This window comes from Oncorhynchus mykiss, chromosome 2 (assembly GCF_013265735.2).
Source record: "Oncorhynchus mykiss isolate Arlee chromosome 2, USDA_OmykA_1.1, whole genome shotgun sequence".
NCBI classification, from domain to species: domain Eukaryota; kingdom Metazoa; phylum Chordata; class Actinopteri; order Salmoniformes; family Salmonidae; genus Oncorhynchus; species Oncorhynchus mykiss.
This window is the reverse complement of record NC_048566.1, coordinates 21076368-21098551: the sequence shown is the minus strand read 5'-3', so window position 1 is coordinate 21098551 and position 22184 is coordinate 21076368. Positions and strand designations below refer to the sequence as shown.

General features: G+C 49.8%; 1 protein-coding gene across 1 annotated transcript in view; it reads right to left on the bottom strand.

Moving 5' to 3' along the window:
* The window catches only part of LOC110509817 (glycogen synthase kinase-3 beta), a 28460-nt gene that overhangs the window by 5148 nt on the left and 1128 nt on the right, over positions 1-22184 (bottom strand). The window contains exons 2-8 of the mRNA XM_036941570.1: positions 17678-17865; positions 12808-12891; positions 12572-12682; positions 8680-8810; positions 8196-8400; positions 5996-6091; positions 5662-5848 (exon numbers count right to left, since the gene is read on the bottom strand). Of these exons, the coding sequence (XP_036797465.1) occupies positions 5662-5848; positions 5996-6091; positions 8196-8400; positions 8680-8810; positions 12572-12682; positions 12808-12891; positions 17678-17865 (1002 nt within the window). The remainder of the gene's footprint in view (positions 1-5661; positions 5849-5995; positions 6092-8195; positions 8401-8679; positions 8811-12571; positions 12683-12807; positions 12892-17677; positions 17866-22184) is intronic.

Genomic DNA, 22184 nt, shown 5'->3' with positions numbered 1-22184 from the left:
GAGGGAGGGCAGAACAGAGGGCAGAGGGCATGGCTACTGACCGAGGGAGGGCCAAACAGAGGGCAGAGGGCATGGCTACTGACCGAGGGAGGGCCAAACAGAGAAGGGCATGGCTACTGACCGAGGGAGGACCAAACAGAGAAGGGCATGGCTACTGACCGAGGGAGGACCAAACAGAGAAGGGCATGGCTACTGACCCAGGGAGGACCAAACAGAGGAGGACATGGCTACTGACCGAGGGAGAGCCAAACAGAGGGGAGAGGGCATGGCTACTGACCGAGGAAGGGTCAAACAGAGGGGAGAGGGCATGGCTACTGACCGAGGGAGGGCCAAACAGAGGGCATGGCTACTGACCGAGGGAGGGCCAAACAGAGGGCAGAGGGCATGACTACTGACCGAGGGAGGGCCAAACAGAGGGCAGAGGGCATGGCTACTGACCGAGGGAGGGCCAAACAGAGGGCAGAGGGCATGGCTACTGACCGAGGGAGGGCCAAACAGAGGGCAGAGGGCATGGCTACTGACCGAGGGAGGGCCAAACAGATGGCAGAGGGCATGGCTACTGACCGAGGGAGGGCCAAACAGAGGAGGGCATGGCTACTGACCGAGGGAGGGCCAAACAGAGGGCAGAGGGCATGGCTACTGACCGAGGGAGGGCCAAACAGAGGGCAGAGGGCATGGCTACTGACCGAGGGAGGACCAAACAGAGGGCAGAGGGCATGGCTACTGACCGAGGGAGGGCCAAACAGAGGAGGGCATGGCTACTGACCGAGGGAGGGCCAAACAGAGGGCAGAGGGCATGGCTACTGACCGAGGGAGGGCCAAACAGAGGAGGGCATGGCTACTGACCGAGGGAGGACCAAACAGAGGGCATGGCTACTGACCGAGGGAGGGCCAAACAGAGGGCAGAGGGCATGGCTACTGACCGAGGGAGGGCCAAACAGAGGGCAGGGCTACTGACCGAGGGAGGGCCAAACAGAGGGCAGAGGGCATGGCTACTGACCGAGGGAGGGCCAAACAGAGGAGGGCATGGCTACTGACCGAGGGAGGGCCAAACAGAGGGCAGAGGGCATGGCTACTGACCGAGGGAGGGCCAAACAGAGGGCAGAGGGCATGGCTACTGACCGAGGGAGGGCCAAACAGAGGGCAGGGCTACTGACCGAGGGAGGGCCAAACAGAGGGCAGGGCTACTGACCGAGGGAGGGCCAAACAGAGGGCAGAGGGCATGGCTACTGACTGAGGGAGGGCCAAACAGAGGGCAGAGGGCATGGCTACTGACCGAGGGAGGGCCAAACAGAGGAGGGCATGGCTACTGACCGAGGGAGGGCCAAACAGAGGGCAGAGGGCATGGCTACTGACCGAGGGAGGGCCAAACAGAGGGCAGAGGGCATGGCTACTGACCGAGGGAGGGCCAAACAGAGGGCAGAGGGCATGGCTACTGACCGAGGGAGGGCCAAACAGAGGGCAGAGGGCATGGCTACTGACCGAGGGAGGGCCAAACAGAGAAGGGCATGGCTACTGACCGAGGGAGGGCCAAACAGAGGGCATGGCTACTGACCGAGGGAGGGCCAAACAGAGGAGGGCATGGCTACTGACCGAGGGAGGACCAAACAGAGAAGGGCATGGCTACTGACCGAGGGAGGGCCAAACAGAGGGGAGAGGGCATGGCTACTGACCGAGGGAGGGCCAAACAGAGGGGAGAGGGCATGGCTACTGACCGAGGGAGGGCCAAACAGAGGGGAGAGGGCATGGCTACTGACCGAGGGAGGGCCAAACAGAGGGGCGAGGGCATGGCTACTGACCAAGGGAGGGCGAAACAGAGGAGGGCATGGCTACTGACCGAGGGAGGGCCAAACAGAGGAGGGCATGGCTACTGACCGAGGGAGGGCCAAACAGAGGAGGGCATGGCTACTGACCAAGGGAGGACCAAACAGAGAAGGGCATGGCTACTGACCGAGGGAGGGCCAAACAGAGGAGGGCATAGCTACTGACCATGGGAGGGCAAACAGAGGAGGGCATAGCTACTGACCATGGGAGGGCAAACAGAGGAGGGCATGGCTACTGACCGAGGGAGGGCCAAACAGAGGAGGGCATGGCTACTGACCATGGGAGGGCAAACAGAGGAGGGCATGGCTACTGACCGAGGGAGGGCCAAACAGAGGAGGGCATGGCTACTGACCGAGGGAGGGCCAAACAGAGGAGGGCATAGCTACTGACCATGGGAGGGCAAACAGAGGAGGGCATGGCTACTGACCGAGGGAGGGCCAAACAGAGGAGGGCATGGCTACTGACCATGGGAGGGCAAACAGAGGAGGGCATGGCTACTGACCGAGGGAGGGCCAAACAGAGGAGGGCATGGCTACTGACCGAGGGAGGGCCAAACAGAGGAGGGCATAGCTACTGACCATGGGAGGGCAAACAGAGGAGGGCATGGCTACTGACCGAGGGAGGGCCAAACAGAGGAGGGCATGGCTACTGACCATGGGAGGGCAAACAGAGGAGGGCATGGCTACTGACCGAGGGAGGGCCAAACAGAGGAGGGCATGGCTACTGACCGAGGGAGGGCCAAACAGAGGAGGGCATAGCTACTGACCATGGGAGGGCAAACAGAGGAGGGCATGGCTACTGACCGAGGGAGGGCCAAACAGAGGAGGGCATGGCTACTGACCATGGGAGGGAAAACAGAGGAGGGCATGGCTACTGACCGAGGGAGGGCCAAACAGAGGAGGGCATGGCTACTGACCGAGGGAGGGCCAAACAGAGGAGGGCATGGCTACTGACCAAGGGAGGACCAAACAGAGAAGGGCATGGCTACTGACCGAGGGAGGACCAAACAGAGGAGGGCATGGCTACTGACCGAGGGAGGGCAAAACAGAGGGGGACATGGCTACTGACTGAGGGAGGGCATGGCTACTGACCGAGGGAGGGTCAAACAGAGGGGAGAGGGCATGGCTACTGACTGAGGGAGAGCATGGCTACTGACCGAGGGAGGGTCAAACAGAGGGGAGAGGGCATGGCTACTGACCGAGGGAGGGTCAAACAGAGGGCAGAGGGCATGGCTACTGACCGAGGGAGGGCCAAACAGAGGGCAGAGGGCATGGCTACTGACCGAGGGAGGGCCAAACAGAGGGCAGAGGGCATGGCTACTGACCGAGGGAGGGTCAAACAGAGGGCAGAGGGCATGGCTACTGACCGAGGGAGGGCCAAACAGAGGGCAGAGGGCATGGCTACTGACCGAGGGAGGGCCAAACAGAGGGCAGAGGGCATGGCTACTGACCGAGGGAGGGCCAAACAGAGGGGAGAGGGCATGGCTACTGACCGAGGGAGGGTCAAACAGAGGGGAGAGGGCATGGCTACTGACCGAGGGAGGGTCAAACAGAGGAGGGCATGGCTACTGACCGAGGGAGGGCCGAACAGAGGGCAGAGGGCATGGCTACTGACCGAGGGAGGGCAGAACAGAGGGCAGAGGGCATGGCTACTGACCGAGGGAGGGCCAAACAGAGGGCAGAGGGCATGGCTACTGACCGAGGGAGGGCCAAACAGAGGAGGGCATGGCTACTGACCGAGGGAGGACCAAACAGAGAAGGGCATGGCTACTGACCGAGGGAGGACCAAACAGAGAAGGGCATGGCTACTGACCCAGGGAGGACCAAACAGAGGAGGACATGGCTACTGACCGAGGGAGAGCCAAACAGAGGGGAGAGGGCATGGCTACTGACCGAGGAAGGGTCAAACAGAGGGGAGAGGGCATGGCTACTGACCGAGGGAGGGCCAAACAGAGGGCAGAGGGCATGGCTACTGACCGAGGGAGGGCCAAACAGAGGGCAGAGGGCATGGCTACTGACCGAGGGAGGGCCAAACAGAGGGCAGAGGGCATGGCTACTGACCGAGGGAGGGTCAAACAGATGGCAGAGGGCATGGCTACTGACCGAGGGAGGGCCAAACAGAGGAGGGCATGGCTACTGACCGAGGGAGGGCCAAACAGAGGGCAGAGGGCATGGCTACTGACCGAGGGAGGGCCAAACAGAGGGCAGAGGGCATGGCTACTGACCGAGGGAGGACCAAACAGAGGGCAGAGGGCATGGCTACTGACCGAGGGAGGGCCAAACAGAGGAGGGCATGGCTACTGACCGAGGGAGGGCCAAACAGAGGGCAGAGGGCATGGCTACTGACCGAGGGAGGGCCAAACAGAGGAGGGCATGGCTACTGACCGAGGGAGGACCAAACAGAGGGCATGGCTACTGACCGAGGGAGGGCCAAACAGAGGGCAGAGGGCATGGCTACTGACCGAGGGAGGGCCAAACAGAGGGCATGGCTACTGACCGAGGGAGGGCCAAACAGAGGGCAGGGCTACTGACCGAGGGAGGGCCAAACAGAGGGCAGAGGGCATGGCTACTGACCGAGGGAGGGCCAAACAGAGGGCAGAGGGCATGGCTACTGACCGAGGGAGGGCCAAACAGAGGGCAGAGGGCATGGCTACTGACCGAGGGAGGGCCAAACAGAGGGCAGAGGGCATGGCTACTGACCGAGGGAGGGCCAAACAGAGGGCAGAGGGCATGGCTACTGACCGAGGGAGGGCCAAACAGAGGGCAGAGGGCATGGCTACTGACCGAGGGAGGGCCAAACAGAGGGCAGGGCTACTGACCGAGGGAGGGCCAAACAGAGGGCAGGGCTACTGACCGAGGGAGGGCCAAACAGAGGGCAGAGGGCATGGCTACTGACCGAGGGAGGGCCAAACAGAGGGCAGAGGGCATGGCTACTGACCGAGGGAGGGCCAAACAGAGGAGGGCATGGCTACTGACCGAGGGAGGGCCAAACAGAGGAGGGCATGGCTACTGACCGAGGGAGGGCCAAACAGAGGAGGGCATGGCTACTGACCGAGGGAGGGCCAAACAGAGGGCAGAGGGCATGGCTACTGACCGAGGGAGGGCCAAACAGAGGGCAGAGGGCATGGCTACTGACCGAGGGAGGGCCAAACAGAGGGCAGAGGGCATGGCTACTGACCGAGGGAGGGCCAAACAGAGAAGGGCATGGCTACTGACCGAGGGAGGGCCAAACAGAGAAGGGCATGGCTACTGACCGAGGGAGGGCCAAACAGAGGGCATGGCTACTGACCGAGGGAGGGCCAAACAGAGGAGGGCATGGCTACTGACCGAGGGAGGACCAAACAGAGAAGGGCATGGCTACTGACCGAGGGAGGGCCAAACAGAGGGGAGAGGGCATGGCTACTGACCGAGGGAGGGCCAAACAGAGGGGAGAGGGCATGGCTACTGACCGAGGGAGGGCCAAACAGAGGGGCGAGGGCATGGCTACTGACCGAGGGAGGGCCAAACAGAGGAGGGCATGGCTACTGACCGAGGGAGGGCCAAACAGAGGAGGGCATGGCTACTGACCGAGGGAGGGCCAAACAGAGGAGGGCATGGCTACTGACCAAGGGAGGACCAAACAGAGAAGGGCATGGCTACTGACCGAGGGAGGACCAAACAGAGGAGGGCATGGCTACTGACCGAGGGAGGGCCAAACAGAAGGCTTGGCTACTGACCGAGGAAAGGTCAAACAGAGGGGAGAGGGCATGGCTACTGACCGAGGGAGGGCCAAACAGAGGAGGGCATGGCTACTGACTGAGGGAGGGCCAAACAGAGGAGGGGAGGGCAGTGGACTCACCGACGGGGCTGAAGTTGAAGAGGAGGGGAAGTTCTCGTCCGCTGGGCAGACGGGCAGTGGGCTGGCGCAGCTCTTCGAAGAAGGCATGGGCGCAGGCCTCCAGGGGGGACAGCCTGGTCACAGGGGTGTACTCTAACAGACGGGAACACAGGGAGATGGCCTCTGGGGGGGTACGCGGCTTAAACACCTGACAGGGAGAAAAAAAAGGGCATCTTGTTTGACTCATTTGGGCTGTCTTATCTGTTCCATTTCAAAATGTTCTCTCTCTAATATGGATCCCAATGGAAGACAATGGTGTTAAGGCTATTTAAATAGAACTGAGGGCAGAGAGTACCTTTGTCCAGGGGTGTGCTTTGATCTGGGGGAATTTGAACTCTGTGTAGTTGGGGTTCATCTCTCGGATCTGCTCTCTCGTCGGAGTCCCCAAAACCTGGAAGAGTGAAAGATGCATGAAGTTTCTCCAAGATCCCTTCTACCGCCAACATGGACCTACACTCCTACCGCCGCCAACATAGACCTACGCTCCTACCGCCGCCAACATAGACCTACGCTCCTACTGCCGCCAACATAGACCTACGCTCCTACTGCCGCCAACATAGACCTACGCTCCTACCGCCGCCAACATAGACCTACGCTCCTACTGCCGCCAACATAGGCCTACGCTCCTACCGCCACCAACATAGGCCTACACTCCTACTGCCGCCACCAACATACAGTGCCTTGCAAAAGTATTCACCCCACCTTGGAATTTGTCCTATTTTGTTGCATTACAACCTGTAATTTAAAATATATTTTTTATTTGGATTTCATGTAATGACATACACAAAATAGTCAAAATTGGTGAAGTGAAAAATAATAACTTGTTTAAAAAAATATATATATATTTAAAACTGAAAAGTGGTTGGTGCATATGTATTCACCCCCTTTGCTATGAAGCCCCTAAGTAAGCTCTGTCACATGATCTCAGTATATATACACACCTGTTCTGAAAGAGTCTGCAACACCACTAAGCAAGGGACACCATGAATACCAAGGAGCTCTCCAAAAACACGGAGCACCATTAAATCCATTGTTTAAAAAATGATAAGAATATGGCACCACAACAAGCCTGCCAAGAGAGGGCCACCCACCAAAACTCACAGACCAGGCAAGGAGGGCATTAATCAGAGGCAACAAAGAGACCAAAGAAAACCCTGAAGGAGCTGCAAAGTTCCACAGCGGAGATTGGAGTATCTGTCCATAGGACCACAACCATGCTGACCAGACCAGGCACGTCACATGCGCAGCGTTGCAAAATACATTTAGAAATCCACGTTATTCAATTATTGCACCCACACTGCTCGCGAGCGTCTGCGATGCCAAGGGCTAAAATGGAACTCCTAATTCTGACGCAGATCGCGCTGCAAGTCCTGCCTCTCCCTTCTCATTGGTTTATAGAAGCAGGTACCCACGTGCCATCTCCTCATTGGTTATACCCACGTGGGTGATTGAAAGACAAAATGTTTTGCCGGTTCTCGTGGTAAAAGTGTAGATGCCAATCACCATATAAGTTCAAAGATGAAAAAGCCTGGAAGGAGGAGAGATGACGAGAAACGATTCGGTTGGCCGTTTTATATGTGGATTAATTGTCAGAGTAGAGGACCTTGTGCATTTCAGGTAAAATAACAATTCAATGTTTATATCCCAGGACAAATTAGCTAGCAACAGCAAGCTAGCTAAATAGGACAAATTCTCTAGCAAGTGCAAGCTAACTAGCCATACATGTTTAATGCTTTTTGACCTGTCCCCAAATTAATGTCACTGGTTTTGATATTTTAACCTGCGTGTCGTGATCGCGTTTGGTGTAGGGGGACAAAATTAATTTATGCACGATGGCGCACACGCGCAGCCGGTTTGTGTTCCGTGTAAGCCGTACACTCCACAGAGCTGGGCTTTACGGAAGAGTGCCAAAAGGAGACTCCCCAAACATATGGAAGAAGGTACTCTGGTCAGATGAGGCTAAAATTGAGCTTTTTGGCCATCAAGGAAAACGATATGTCTGGGGCAAACCCAACACCTCGCTTCACCCCAAGAACATAATTTTTCCATCGGCAGGGACTGGGAAACTGATCATAATTGAAGGGATGATGGATGGCGCTAAATACAGGGAAATTCTTGAGGAAAACCTGTTTTAGTCTTCCAGATATTTGAAACTGGAACAGAGGTTCACCTTCCAGCAGGACAATGACCCTAAGCATACTGCTAAGCAACACTTGAGTGGTTTAAGGGGATTAAGGGGAAACATTTAAAATGTCTTGGAATGGCCTAGTCAAAGCCCAGACCTTAATCAAATTGAAAATGGGGGGGAACCAAATAGGAAAAATGTCAAGGGGGTGAATACTTTTGCAAGCCATTGTAGACCTACACTCCTACCGCCAAAATAGACACTACACTCCTACCGCCAACATAGATCTACGCTCCTACCGCCGCCAACATAGACCTACACTCTTCTTTCCATCTCCCACCCCAAAAGTTTGGTGTCCCCTCTTTTCTACCTTGATGATCTCTACCAGTTGGTCCACTCCACTGTCCCCGGGGAAGATGGGCTGTCCCAGCAGCAGTTCGGCCAGCACGCAGCCCGCTGACCAGATGTCAATGTTGGACGTGTAGTCCGTGGCGCCAAAGATGAGCTCAGGGGCACGGTAGTACCGCGAGCAGATATAGGACACGTTGGGCTCCCCGCGAACAAGCTGCTTAGCACTGGTGACAAGAGGGGGAGAGAGGTGGTCATTCAGAGAAAAAGACATTGAAACAGATCGATTTAGACAGACTGAGCAGTAAGGTGGTATTTACACATGCAGCCCAATACTGAATATTTTTTTGACCAATCAGATCTGACAAATATCTGAAAGGACAAATTAGTGGAAAAAAGATCAGAAGAATTGAGCTGCCTGTGTAAACGCAGCCTAAGAAACACAGACACAGGCAGAGACATTCAGAGATGGCCAGAGATGCTCACTGACAGACAGGCAGACTAACCTGCCGAAGTCACAGAGTTTGAGGATGGCTGTCTCGGGGTCCACCAGCAGGTTCTGGGGTTTGATGTCTCTGTGACACACGCCCTGGGAATGGATATAGGCCAGACTGCGGAACAGCTGGTACATGTACACCTGGAGGGAGAACACAGGACACATGATGTTAACAGATACAAACACTTCAGGTGTGGAAAGTATGTTTAAAAAAATAATTATATAAGAAATAAGCACACACACAGTTAGCAGCACAGCAGACAGTAACAGCACCGATCATCATAATCCCCTCCATTACTACTACTAGTCATGCCAAGTGTCCAGACTGTCTACTGTCGGTTACGAACTTCACTGCACTCAGAACAGTCAAACATTCTGGATGTATGCAACTTACTCAAAACACATTGCAACAACTTGTGGGTTCTCTGCTCTAGACATGCCAGTACAATGCTCCCATTGCAAAGCTTAGAGCTAGCATAGCAGAAAATGTGACTGTGTGTGTAAGGGTTTCTGGCTGTCTGAGTGTGCGTGTGTTGGGGTCTCTCTGTTGGGTCGTTAGCTGTGTTATTGGGCACACGGTAGACAGACGGGTGTTGAAGGGGACGCGGGTACCCGGCTGTGGCAGATGGGCAGATTTGGAGGGAAACAAGCTTAATTGCACACCACAGAAAGAGCATGGGGGGGCAGAGACGTGATGGAGAAACCTTTTTTTTTTTTTTATGACTAGTGATACATTTATTACATCCAATTTTTTATTATTAAGTGGCTAGAGATTTGAGTCAGTATGTTGGCAGCAGCCACTCAATGTTAGTGATGGCTGTTTAACAGTCTGATGGCCTTGAGATTGAAGCTGTTTTTCAGTCTCTCGGTACCAGCTTTGATGCACCTGTACTGACCTCGCCTTCTGGATGATAGCAGGGTGAACAGGCAGTGACTCAGGTGGTTGTTGTCCTTGATTATCTTTTTGGCCTTCCTGTGACATCGGGTGCTGTAGGTGTCCTGGAGGGCAGGTAGTTTGCACCCGGTGATGCGTTGTGCAGACCTCACTACCCTCTGGAGAGCCTTCCGGTTATGGGCGGAGCAGCTGCCGTACCAGGCGGTGAGACAGCCTGACAGGATGCTCTCGATTGTGCATCTGTAAAAGTTTGAGTGTTGTTGGTGACAAGCCAATTTCTCCAGCCTCCTGAGGCCTCCTGACGCTGTCTGTGTGGGTGGACCATTTCAGTTTGTCCACGATGTGTACGCTGAGGAACTTAACTTTCCACCTTCTCCACTACTGTCCCGTCGCTGTGGATAGGAGGGGGGGGTGCTTCCTCTGCTGTTTCCTGAAGTCCACGATCATCTCCTTTGTTTTGTTGACGTTGAGTGAGGTTATTTTCCTGACACCACACTCCGAGGGCCCTCACCTCCTCCCTGTAGGCCGTCTTGTCATTGTTGGTAATCAAGTCTACCACTGTAGTGTCGTCTGCAAACATGATGACTGAGTTGAGAACGCACCCTTGTGAGGTCCCAGTGTTGAGGATCAGCGGGGTGGAGATGTTTCCTACCCTCACCACCTGGGGGTGTCCCGTCAAAGACCAGGACCCAGTTACGCAGGGTGGGGTCGAGACCCAGGGTCTGGAGCTTAATGACGAGTTTGGAGGGTACTATGGTGTTAAATGCTGTAGTTGATGAACAGCATTCTTACATAGATATTCCTCTTGTCCAGATGGGTTAGGGCCGTGTGCAGTGTGATTGCAATTGCGTCGTCTGTGGACCTATTTGGGCGGTAAGCAAATTGGAGTGGGTCTAGTATGTCAGGTAGGGTGGAGGTGATATGATCCTTGACTAGTCTCTCAAAGCACTTCATGATGACAGAAGTGAGTGCTACGGGGCGACAGTCGTTTAGCTCAGTTACCTTTGTCTTCTCACTTCTGTTTACTGTTTATTTAACTTGCTTTGGAAGTGTAAATATGTTTCCCCATGCCAATAAAGCCCCTTTGAATTGGAGAGAGAAAGGGGCTGAAGAGTAGTAAGGGAACAAGGAGAGAGGGAGTGTAAGGGAAGGAAGAGGTGGATAAAGAGAGAGTCGGGAGGGATGAGAGGAGCACAGGGAGAGGTGGAGAGGAGTGTAGAGATGCTGAGTGAGGGCAGTGTGTGTGTGTATTATCAGTATGCATCTCCACACCACAGGAGAGCAGCAGGGTGGGCTGAGGCAAATGGGCCATGAGACACAGATAGTCCTCTCTGCTGCCACGGGGCATAGCACACACACACAAAGCTAACAGACAACGTAAGTGCCCTTTAAACACACAACCAAGCATACGGCAAACAGAGAAAGTTGGTTTCTCTCTCTCAAATTTGTCAAATTCTAAAACACGGATGTAGGAAAAGAAGAGAATGGAGGAGTTTGAAAAGAGGTGACAGACAAAGACTACCGGAGGTCAGTGAAGAGTCAGAGCAGAGAGAACATAACATTAATGTGTTTTCTCCTCATCAGATAAGAGTCCTATATTCAAATACAGTACCATTTAGGATTGGGCGGTACCCATACCCATACATCATCATACTGTCCTTCTCTCATGGCGGGATTTACAGTATTACCTGTTTAGTACACAAGGGGGAGCCACAAAACACACAAAAAAGCCTGTTGGGCATCTATTATTAGAACGCTAACAAAATGAGTACAAGTAATGGCAAATTTCCATGGAGGCTGCTACCTAAATATGCTAACGAGCGCAAACGAAAATAAAGTAATTGCAAAGACCGGCAATCCGGCGCATAAAGTTATACATTAGGTAGGCGCTACCGAATATCATTTTTGGTGAATTTGGACATTTACAAGCAAATGTGAACTAAATACATTGTTTGTACAAAGTTGACGCATGCTTATCTGAAGGAAGAACAGTACTGGCTCTGGAGCAGCATGTGAACACGTTGTGCAGTCACTAGGGCGACGGGCCTGTCTGCTCTACCTGGAGAGGATGATAATGTTAAACTTAGGTGTCGCGTTCATGAAAAAATTCTGCATTCAGGAAAAATAGTAATATCTTGCTATGTAATTTCTGCTCGGCATCAGATCAACATTGTGCTTCAGTTGCACTTGTCCACTGGGATGAGAACTCACTAAGGGCATTCTATCAGCAGATAGCGCTCTGATGTGTAGCTACTTTTCCTCAGTGTAACCAGCCTACTTCTCTCTGGTAAAACGCAAGATTAAATTCAAGCAAAACATTAGGAAATGTAGCCAGCTACATTGTTTCTATGGTAAACATTAGAAATATGACAGCCATGCATTGGTTTTGCAAGAAATACCTTGCTTTTTCATTGTAAGCTCATTTACAATGTCAGCCAAATAGCTTTGCACTTTTCTGCTGAACTAATGTATTTTCTGGGAAGGAAAACTATAGGTGCATGTCCCTAATCACTCTTGAGGGGGAAAAAAACAGTTAATCAATAAACAGCTGGACTCACTTGCTCCCGCTTTCTCCCGTTGTGCCATTTACAAAAACAAACACGTGACTGGCTTTCTGGGGAACTACGGTAGGCTTCATAATGTAAAATACCGTGACAGTTGAAATGAAGATCGCAATCCGCTTCATCTCCTAATGTATTGCACAAGTTGACTGCAGGTATTTACTTAGAAAATAGCTACAAATATGAACATTTATTGAAAAACTTCATTTCCAAATACCCCGGTATACCGCCCAAGCCTAGTACCATTTCATTTAAATAGAGAACTCTGCCTCTAGCAGCATGGAGCTTAAAGAGGAACAATGGAGGGGTGAGAGGGCAACAGAGAGATGAAGAGACTGAGTGAGAAAATGCGAGAGCGAAAAGAAAAAAATGACAGAACGAGGATAAAAAAGGGAGGGAAAGTAATAAGAGAAACATGGGAAGAGAAGTAGTAGTGAGTGCATTACCTTGACGTATATAATGGGGATGGTGGTCTTGGCCTTGTTGAAGTGCCGGGCCACCCTGTACACCGTCTCTGGAACAAAGTCCAGCACTAGGTTCAGATACACCTCATCTTTCTGTAAGGGGAAAACAATAGGAGAAGAGCAATGTTCTTCAATACATTTTTTGACAAGTCTGGATTTTTCTTAAACGTGAAAATGTCATGTTGTTCCCAATACCTGGTAGTGTGACTTGTACATACCTTGTCCCCACTGGAGTAGAAAAAGTAACGTAGCCTGACTATGTTGCAGTGGTCCAATTTCCTCATGATCTGTAGTTCTCGGTTCTGGAGTAATTGAAATAGCAAGGGGGTGTAATTTAGGTCTTAAGAATTCATCAAATCAAATTTTATTTGTCACATACACATGGTTAGCAGATGTTAATGCAAGTGTAGCGAAATGCTTGTGCTTCTAGTTCCGACAATGCAGTAATAACCAACAAGTAATCTAACTAACAATTCCAAAACTACTGTCTTGTACACAGTGTAAGGGGATAAAGAATATGTACATAAGGATATATGAATGAGTGATGGTACAGAGCAGCATAGGCAAGATACAGTAGATGGTATCGAGTACAGTATATACATATGAGATGAGTATGTAAACAAAGTGGCATAGTTAAAGTGGCTAGTGATACATGTATTACATAAGGATACAGTCGATGATATAGAGTACAGTATATACGTATGCATATGAGATGAATAATGTAGGGTAAGTAACATTATATAAGGTAGCATTGTTTAAAGTGGCTAGTGATATATTTACATCATTTCCCATCAATTCCCATTATTAAAGTGGCTGGAGTTGAGTCAGTGTCAGTGTGTTGGCAGCAGCCACTCAATGTTAGTGGTGGCTGTTTAACAGTCTGATGGCCTTGAGATAGAAGCTGTTGAGATAGAAGCTGTTTTTCATTCTCTCGGTCCCAGCTTTGATGCACCTGTACTGACCTCGCCTTCTGGATGATAGCAGGGTGAACAGGCAGTGACTCAGGTGGTTGTTGTCCTTGATTATCTTTTTGGCCTTCCTGTGACATCGGGTGGTGTAGGTGTCCTGGAGGGCAGGTAGTTTGCCCCCGGTGATGCGTTGTGCAGACCTCACTACCCTCTGGAGAGCCTTACGGTTGAGGGCGGAGCAGTTGCCGTACCAGGCGGTGATACAGCCCGCCAGGATGCTCTCGATTGTGCATCTGTAGAAGTTTGTGAGTGCTTTTGGTGACAAGCCAAATTTCTTCAGCCTCCTGAGGTTGAAGAGGCGCTGCTGCACCTTCTTCACAATGCTGTCTGTGTGAGTGGACCAATTCAGTTTGTCTGTGATGTGTATGCCAAGGAACTTAAAACTTGCTACCCTCTCCACTACTGTTCCATCGATGTGGATAGGGGGGGGTGTTCCCTCTGCTGTTTCCTGAAGTCCACAATCATCTCCTTAGTTTTGTTGACGTTGAGTGTAAGGTTATTTTCCTGGCACCACACTCCGAGGGCCCTCACCACCTCCCTGTAGGCCGTCTCGTCGTTGTTGGTAATCAAGCCTACCACTGTTGTGTCGTCCGCAAACTTGATGATTGAGTTGGAGGCGTGCGTGGCCACGCAGTCGTGGGTGAACAGGGAGTACCGGAGAGGGCTCAGAACGCACCCTTGTGGGGCCCCAGTGTTGAGGATCAGCGGGGAGATGTTGTTGCCTACCCTCACCACCTGGGGGCGGCCCGTCAGGAAGTCCAGTACCCAGTTGCACAGGGCGGGGTCGAGACCCAGGGTCTCGAGCTTGATGACGAGCTTGGAGGGTACTATGGTGTTGAATGCCGAGCTGTAGTCAATGAACAGCATTCTCACATAGGTATTCCTCTTGTCCAGATGGGTTAGGGCAGTGTGGTTGAGATTGCATCGTCTGTGGACCTATTTGGAACAGCAGACTGGTATAGGGATTGATTGAATATGTCCGTAAACACACCGGCCAGCTGGTCTGCGCATGTTCTGAGGGCGCGGCTGCAGCCTTGCGAGGGTTAACACGTTTAAATGTCTTACTCACCTCGGCTGCAGTGAAGGAGAGACCTCATGTTTTCGTTGCAGGCCGTGTCAGTGGCACTGTATTGTCCTCAAAGCGGGCAAAAAGTTATTTAGTCTGCCTGGGAGCAGGACATCCTGGTCCGTGACTGGGCTGGATTTCTTCCTGTAGTCCGTGATTGACTGTAGACCCTGCCACATGCCTCGTGTCTGAGCCGTTGAATTGAGATTCTACTTTGTCTCTGTACTGACGCTTAGCTTGTTTGATAGCCTTGCGGAGGGAATAGCTGCACTGTTTGTATTCGGTCATGTTACCAGACACCTTGCCCTGATTAAAAGCAGTGGTTCGCGCTTTCAGTTTCACGCGAATGCTGCCATCAATCCACGGTTTCTGGTTAAGGAATGTTTTAAATCGTTGCTATGGGAACGACATCTTCAACGCACGTTCTAATGAACTCGCACACCGAATCAGCGTATTCGTCAATGTTGTTGTCTGACGCAATACGAAACATGTCCCAGTCCACGTGATGGAAGCAGTCTTGGAGTGTGGAGTCAGCTTGGTCGGACCAGCGTTGGACAGACCTCAGCGTGGGAGCCTCTTGTTTTAGTTTCTGTCTGTAGGCAGGGATCAACAAAATGGAGTCGTGGTCAGCTTTTCCGAAAGGGGGGCGGGGCAGGGCCTTATATGCGTCGAGGAAGTTAGAGTAACAATGATCCAAGGTCTTTCCACCCCTGGTTGCGCAATCGATATGCTGATAAAATTTAGGGAGTCTTGTTTTCAGATTAGCCTTGTTAAAATCCCCAGCTACAATGAATGCAGCCTCCGGATAAATGGTTTCCAGTTTGCAAAGAGTCAAATAAAGTTCATTCAGAGCCATCGATGTGTCTGCTTGGGGGGGGATATATACGGCTGTGATTATAATCGAAGAGAATTCTCTTGGTAGATAATGCGGTCTACATTTGATTGTGAGGAATTCTAAATCAGGTGAACAGAAGGATTTGAGTTCCTGTGTTTCTTTCATCACACCATGTCACGTTAGCCATAAGGCATACGCCCCCGCCCCTCTTCTTACCAGAAAGATGTTTGTTTCTGTCTGCGCGATGCGTGGAGAAACCCGTTGGCTGCACCGCCTCGGATAGCGTCTCTCCAGTGAGCCACGTTTCCGTGAAGCAAAGAACGTTACAGTCTCTGATGTCCCTCTGGAATGCTACCCTTGCTCGGATTTCATCAACCTTGTTGTCAAGAGACTGGACATTGGCAAGAAGAATGCTAGGGAGTGGTGCACGGTGTGCCCGTCTCCGGAGTCTGACCAGAAGACCGCCTCGTTTCCCTCTTTTTCTGAGTCGTTTTTTTGGGGTCGCTGCATGGGATCCGCTCCGTTGTCCTGTTTGTAAGGCAGAACACAGGATCCGCGTCGCGAAAAACATATTCTTGGTCGTACTGATGGTGAGTTGACGCTGATCTTATATTCAGTAGTTCTTCTCGACTGTATGTAATGAAACCTAAGATGACCTGGGGTACTAATGTAAGAAATAACACGTAAAAAAAACAAAAAACTGCATAGTTTCCTAGGAACGCGAAGCGAGGCGGCCATCTCTGTCGGCGCCGGAAGTGGTGAAGAACAGTAGTAACATTGAACAGTAATAACATTGAGTTATGGGGAGAGAACATACAGAAATACATCTGATAGTGTGTGAGTGAGGGGCAATGGTGTGTTTCTGTAGACTGCCAGTGGCAGTGAGTTGCACTGTGTGTGTGTAGACCAGTGTTTCAATTGAGTCACTAAACCGAGTCATGTGCTTGAGTCACAAGTCTAAGGCTAAGTTGAGTTCGAGTCACCAATGGTGAAGTCCGTGCTCAAGTCCTGATCCAAGTGCTCAAGTCTGAATCACAGGGTTGAAATTTAGCAAAAAATAACAACGATATTGGTTTGTGCATATTAAAAAAAATTGAAAGCAAGTTACAAGTCGGGGTTCTTTAGACATATTTGGTATTTTGGTTACTAATGTTTTTTGCTCGCTTGTATTGCCGGCTTGCTAGCTCGATGCTCGTATGTTGCTAGAGTGGCTCCTCTTGATTTGGCTCGGATTTGGTAGAAGAAATCTGCCCAGCAACAACTAGTGGCGGTCTGGTGGGAAGATTTTTATGTGAGCATTGAAGTAACGCAAAGATTTTCCTCCAGTTGCAGAAAGGTCATAATTGCCTACGATATGCAATAGCCCACGAGTCCTTCATACACAGGATCAAACATTTTATTTTAATAGAATGTTCAATTATGTTTTGAAGGGATAAATGGTCTCTGGACGGAATTGGATATTGCTCCCAAATGATTATTTCCAATAATTGTAAGGTCTTGTCTCAGCTTTTGCCCAGCAATTTTTTGTTGTTGTTCCAGAGTGAAACCCAGAGGAAGACTAGGGAAAGTGGGAGGGTAGAGCGAGATGACAAATTCAAAGAGCCTACTTTTTAATACTCAAGGGGAGAGAGAGAATTTTTTAGAATACTTATTGACTCAAGATATTTCAGTTTAACATTTTTATTCATTTGTAAAAATGGTGAAAAACAATTCTACTGACATTATGGGGTATTGTGTGTAGGCTAGTGACAAAAACATCTACATTTAATTTTCAATTCAGGCTGTAACACAGCAAAATGTGGAAAAAGTCAAGGGGTGTGAATACTTTCTGAAGGCACCATGATCGGAGGCAGTGCGTGAGCGAAGCCTGCCTTCCTATATGCCCACACTCAGCGTTTGCTTTCACCACAGCACACCGCCCGACGTAGGCCGCAGCGCACCGCCCGACGTAGGCCGCGTGTGCCAGTGTGGCGCGTCATTCCCACTGCTAGCTAGAGAACAGAACCCTCAATACTCTGCACACACAGTGCTGCTAATGTTCTGCTTATCATAGTAGCCTATCCAGTCCAAGTACAAATACACGGGAAGGTGAGTCCCAGTCATTAATGGTCAAGTCACAAGTATACATTTATTTATTTAAAATCAGGACTCGAGTACTACAACACTGGCGTAGACTGCCAGTGGAAGTGGGTTGTGCTATGTGTCTGTAGACTCTGTACCTTAAACCTCTTATCCTGCAGAACCTTCTTGATGGCAACCATCTCCTGGCTGTCAATGAGGCGGGCCTGGTACACCACGCCGAAGGAACCATTCCCGATCACCTTGATGTCTGTGTAGGACACCTCCTGTGGGCGGTCTGGACCCTGGCCTGGTGTGGCCACCACAGTCGTCACCTTGCCACTGTCTCCTGGGGGAGAGGTACAGAGGTCAAAACACATTAAGGTACATGACCATTTGGGAAGGGGGCTAAAGGTCCCCAAGTATTTTAGATGTTATCCAGATGCAGTGACACACACACACAGACACTGAGAGGACCATGACTCTGGTTTAGAGGCAGGAAACGTAGTGACGGTCACCTCATCCTTTCCCCCAATCCCCTGAGGGGAAACACTAAACAAATGTTCATCACTCCCCCTCCCCCTTTAAAATGTCCGTAACCTTGGAAGCCTCTCCTCACAGACACATAATACTAGCTGGTAATGAGCTGTAGTAGCTAGTGAACCACCTCCACCCTGCCTCACCTTCCCCGGCTCCCCAGGGGGAGGCTGCACGCCTGGCTGTCACAGCTCTGAACTCCGCTAACCTCTTCACCCCCTCACTACACTGGCCAGTACGGTTTAAATACTAGGACCCTGACAATACGTCAGATCTATAATTACTGTCTTCATGCAACGGAGGGTGCGTTTTTAAAGTGTTTAACAGGGCCATTGTCTGTTAGGGCCAGGACAACACTAGTATTGCGATACTCAGTATCTTGGCAAGGAAACAAAACACAACGCGGTGGTTTAACTTCTTTAGGAAAAAATGCCTAATGCTGGAAACTAACATGTTGTCATCCATTTTCCAAGCCATAGGGTACAATATTTTACATATAGCAAATTTTCAAGACCAAATAGTGGTCTGCTTCATGTTTTCATTGATGACATGGAAAAAAATATCACAATACTGGTATCATCACAGCCCTACTGTCTGTCTGATGTGCGACCTTGCGGAAAGGAAGATTCTCAGATTCTCTGAGTGACAGTTCTACTTCGGGTCAGACGTGCAGTTCAGCGTGGTGTGTGTGTGTGTGTGAACGGTTGAGGGTGAACTGACTGACACACCAGTAGCACAGACTGTGAAGGGAGGAGGAACACTACAGTAGAGGTAGGGCCTGGAGCCAACTAGCTTGTCAGAGCCTGTGATAACATTGAATGGACAGTACAGTAGCACACCCAGTGAGTGTGTGCGCCGGTTCCTGAATTCGCCTGCCTCAACATGACCATGCTTTCTCTAATAACTCTGTATCTCCCAGTTCTACTCTAAAGTCTGACAAGGCCTCTAGAACAAAGCTGTATAAGTGGGTGACTAGCTTAAGACTTGGTTGAGAAGACAAATGTGGATCTTCCTCTGCTGAAGATGGAAATGTATTTAATTTGGATCCTCTATTTGTAAAGCCAGATTTTTTATTGTATTTTTTTAGAGGGTGTAAAGCCGGACTTTGTCAGTCTCAGGAATCAGACTGGAAGGGAGGGTGAATGGCAGGAGCTTTTGTTCAGCACTGCTAAAAGCATTAGGTGGGCGCAGTTGATTGATGGCTTTAAAGTCAACTCCTATGATGTAGACTAGACACCTCTGGATGTCTGAAAGAGCTGGATGGCGTGTTTAAATAAACACACTGGAGATGCCTTACATAGCTTTTCACATACTAGTATATGAAGGGTCATCATAGCTAGTTGTAGATTTCACACTGGGTAGGCATTAGATTCATTGATTAAGCCAAACCAGATCCTTACATGACTCACTAAACTATTCTTCCTTCTGACGTCTCATACGACCAGAGAACGTCATCTGATCTGTAATCATGTGGCTCACAGCGTTTGCGTCTGTGTAGCCCTCTTCTTAAGGAGTGGAGTCAGAGGGGAGTGTTAAATATGAAACAGCAGTGGCATGATAGTCACTTTAATGATGAATGCAAAGATGAGCAGTCAGACAGATCAGCTGTCAGGGAAGTGCTTTGGTTCCTAAAGAGGAAGTTAACACAGGTCTGATGAGTAGGATTGAATGAAAGAGTAAGAGGGAGAGAAGTGATTTCCAGAACATTCAGACTTTAGTCTCAAGTAACTCATCGCTTATTTCTAAATATAAAGCAAGTGAACACAGTCACTAAAAGGATTAGCGATTACACAGCCATGCATTACAAGCAAACATTTATTTATGCCAGAGCTGCAGTATCCTACAAAGTTGACAGAGAGAGGTCGAGAATATTAACCAGATTAGTGGCACTGCCACTTACTCTTTATTATGGTGTTCCTCAACTCCAGCCCTGGTGGCCCACAACTGCAGTTTTGTTCCAGACCTGGGCCAATTTCCCAAAAGCATTTTAAGCCTAAATTGATCTTCGAAGCATAGGATCCTATGGTTCTAACAGTGAACTTAGCCTTAAGATGCTTTTGGGAAACCGGGCCCAGTACTAATATAGACACACCTGATGCAACTAATTCACTGACCATCAAGCCCTTTATTAGTTGAATCAGGTGTAGGTGTGTTAGTGCTGAAACAAATATGTGCAGTCATGTGGGTCCCCAGGATAGGAGCTGAGAACATTAGAGCAGTAGGAAGCTGAGAAACGTTAGTAACGCTAAATGCAGCCCCAGGATACTAAGATAATCCTAGTGGCAATTATTGCCTATGACTTGTCTTGTCTGACACCTTTTTGTCAGACATTTACAACCCTTGATCTTGGCTTTGCACTTCACTTAGACAAGTCAGTGTTACTTCCAGAAACCTAACAGTAGCGCAGCACCTTTGTTGGGGTTTCTGGTAGGTCCAGACACCTCCAGACCAGGAACAACGCTTATCAGTGGGCACAACATTCTAGACCAAAATCAGACCCCATTCAAAACCGAGGATTACTGTTAGAACACCTGAACAGAGACTGGGCCACTGATGACCTGCTGATTAGGCTAGGTGTTCATGTATACCCTGCTGAACTGAGAAGACATTTGACCAGCACCGTGTATATGCTCGTCATTTATCTGTCACTCACCTGTTTCCAGTCTTCATCTCCCACCTCCAGCTTATCTTTCCAATGATTCACCCCCCACCACCACCACCCTCCCTGCCTCAATCTCTCCAGTCAAATCCCTTCACACTGATGCTTCAACATGAGCCCATATGGTTCCATTGGTGAGCTGAGCACATTCACAGTGCAGTCTGAAGTGCCATGGTTGACCCAGGCCGGGTCTTCAGTGATCAGATTGGAAACTGGTATGAAACGTTTATGGTTTTCAACTGAAGGAATGTCAGCGGCAAATACATCTGAATTGATAAAAGTGTTAGTGGGTCCCTATTAAACCTAAAGTCTTACCAAAATATGGGTACACTTTCAACCACCTCCTGACATATGGCAGAGTAGACTAGCTACTGTCCGTTTGACATGGACATTGTGTTGCCAACTCTCGCTTCGTTGCAACATGCAACAGTTTGCAACTGTTTGGACTAATGATGACACCTCAGAAAGTGCACTTGTGGAGCTTAGTGGTTACAAACGGTAAAAGTATACAAATAACAATCATATTTCAACTGCTAATAGAAAATGCACACCAAAGAGAGGGATTCATAGTGCTTCTTCTTGTGCTTGTCTTGACAATTGTAATGCTCCCCAATGAACAGAGTTAAGAAATGATGACTGGTCTAAAATGTCATTTGCATTTTAAATATTTTATTTTTTATTTAACTAGGCATTAAGGAGTTGAAAATGTAGAGCAGTGCTTCCCAACCTTTTTCGGTTACTGTATCATCAACTGAATAGTAAGTACCCTTGGTTGGAAACCAATGATGTAGAGAAAACCAGGGGCTCAACAACAGCATAAATACATCTGAAGCAACATTTAGGAAAAGTTAGCATTGCAGTTTGAAGATCTGACTCCTCAGAATTACACAGTGAGACAGACATACACACAAAGGTAGAGAGAAGAGCAGACCAAGTTGATGGGTAATCTTTCAACCACCTCCTGACATATTGCAGAGTTGACTTGTTACCTTCTGTTTGATATGGACATTGTGGCGCAATGTTCCAGATTGGGTTTTCCCTAAATCTGACCATGTCAACACCTCCCTCTCTACCTCCCTCCCTGTAGATATTCTGCCAACACTGCATATCCAAACTACAATTGGGCATACAGTCAATTCCTGTCATTGCACTGGCTGTAAAAATTGGTGCGAATGAGACCATTTGGAAGAATCCTCAACGTGCGGAAATCTCAATGGAAAGCAATAGGACTTGCCTAACTATGAAGATTATTTGATCTATCAATATATGGACGTGTCAAATTATGCAAATATGAGGAAAATCAATCATAGATCTTGAACAATAACGAGATGAGACCAACACATATTGGAAATACGTTGTTATGATAGATACGTAACGGTTCCTTACCACCCACATTATTGCTCAATCTAAAACGGTTGACCAAAGAACTGCAAAACAAAACTGGACTTGTAACGTTATAAAAATGACATTGA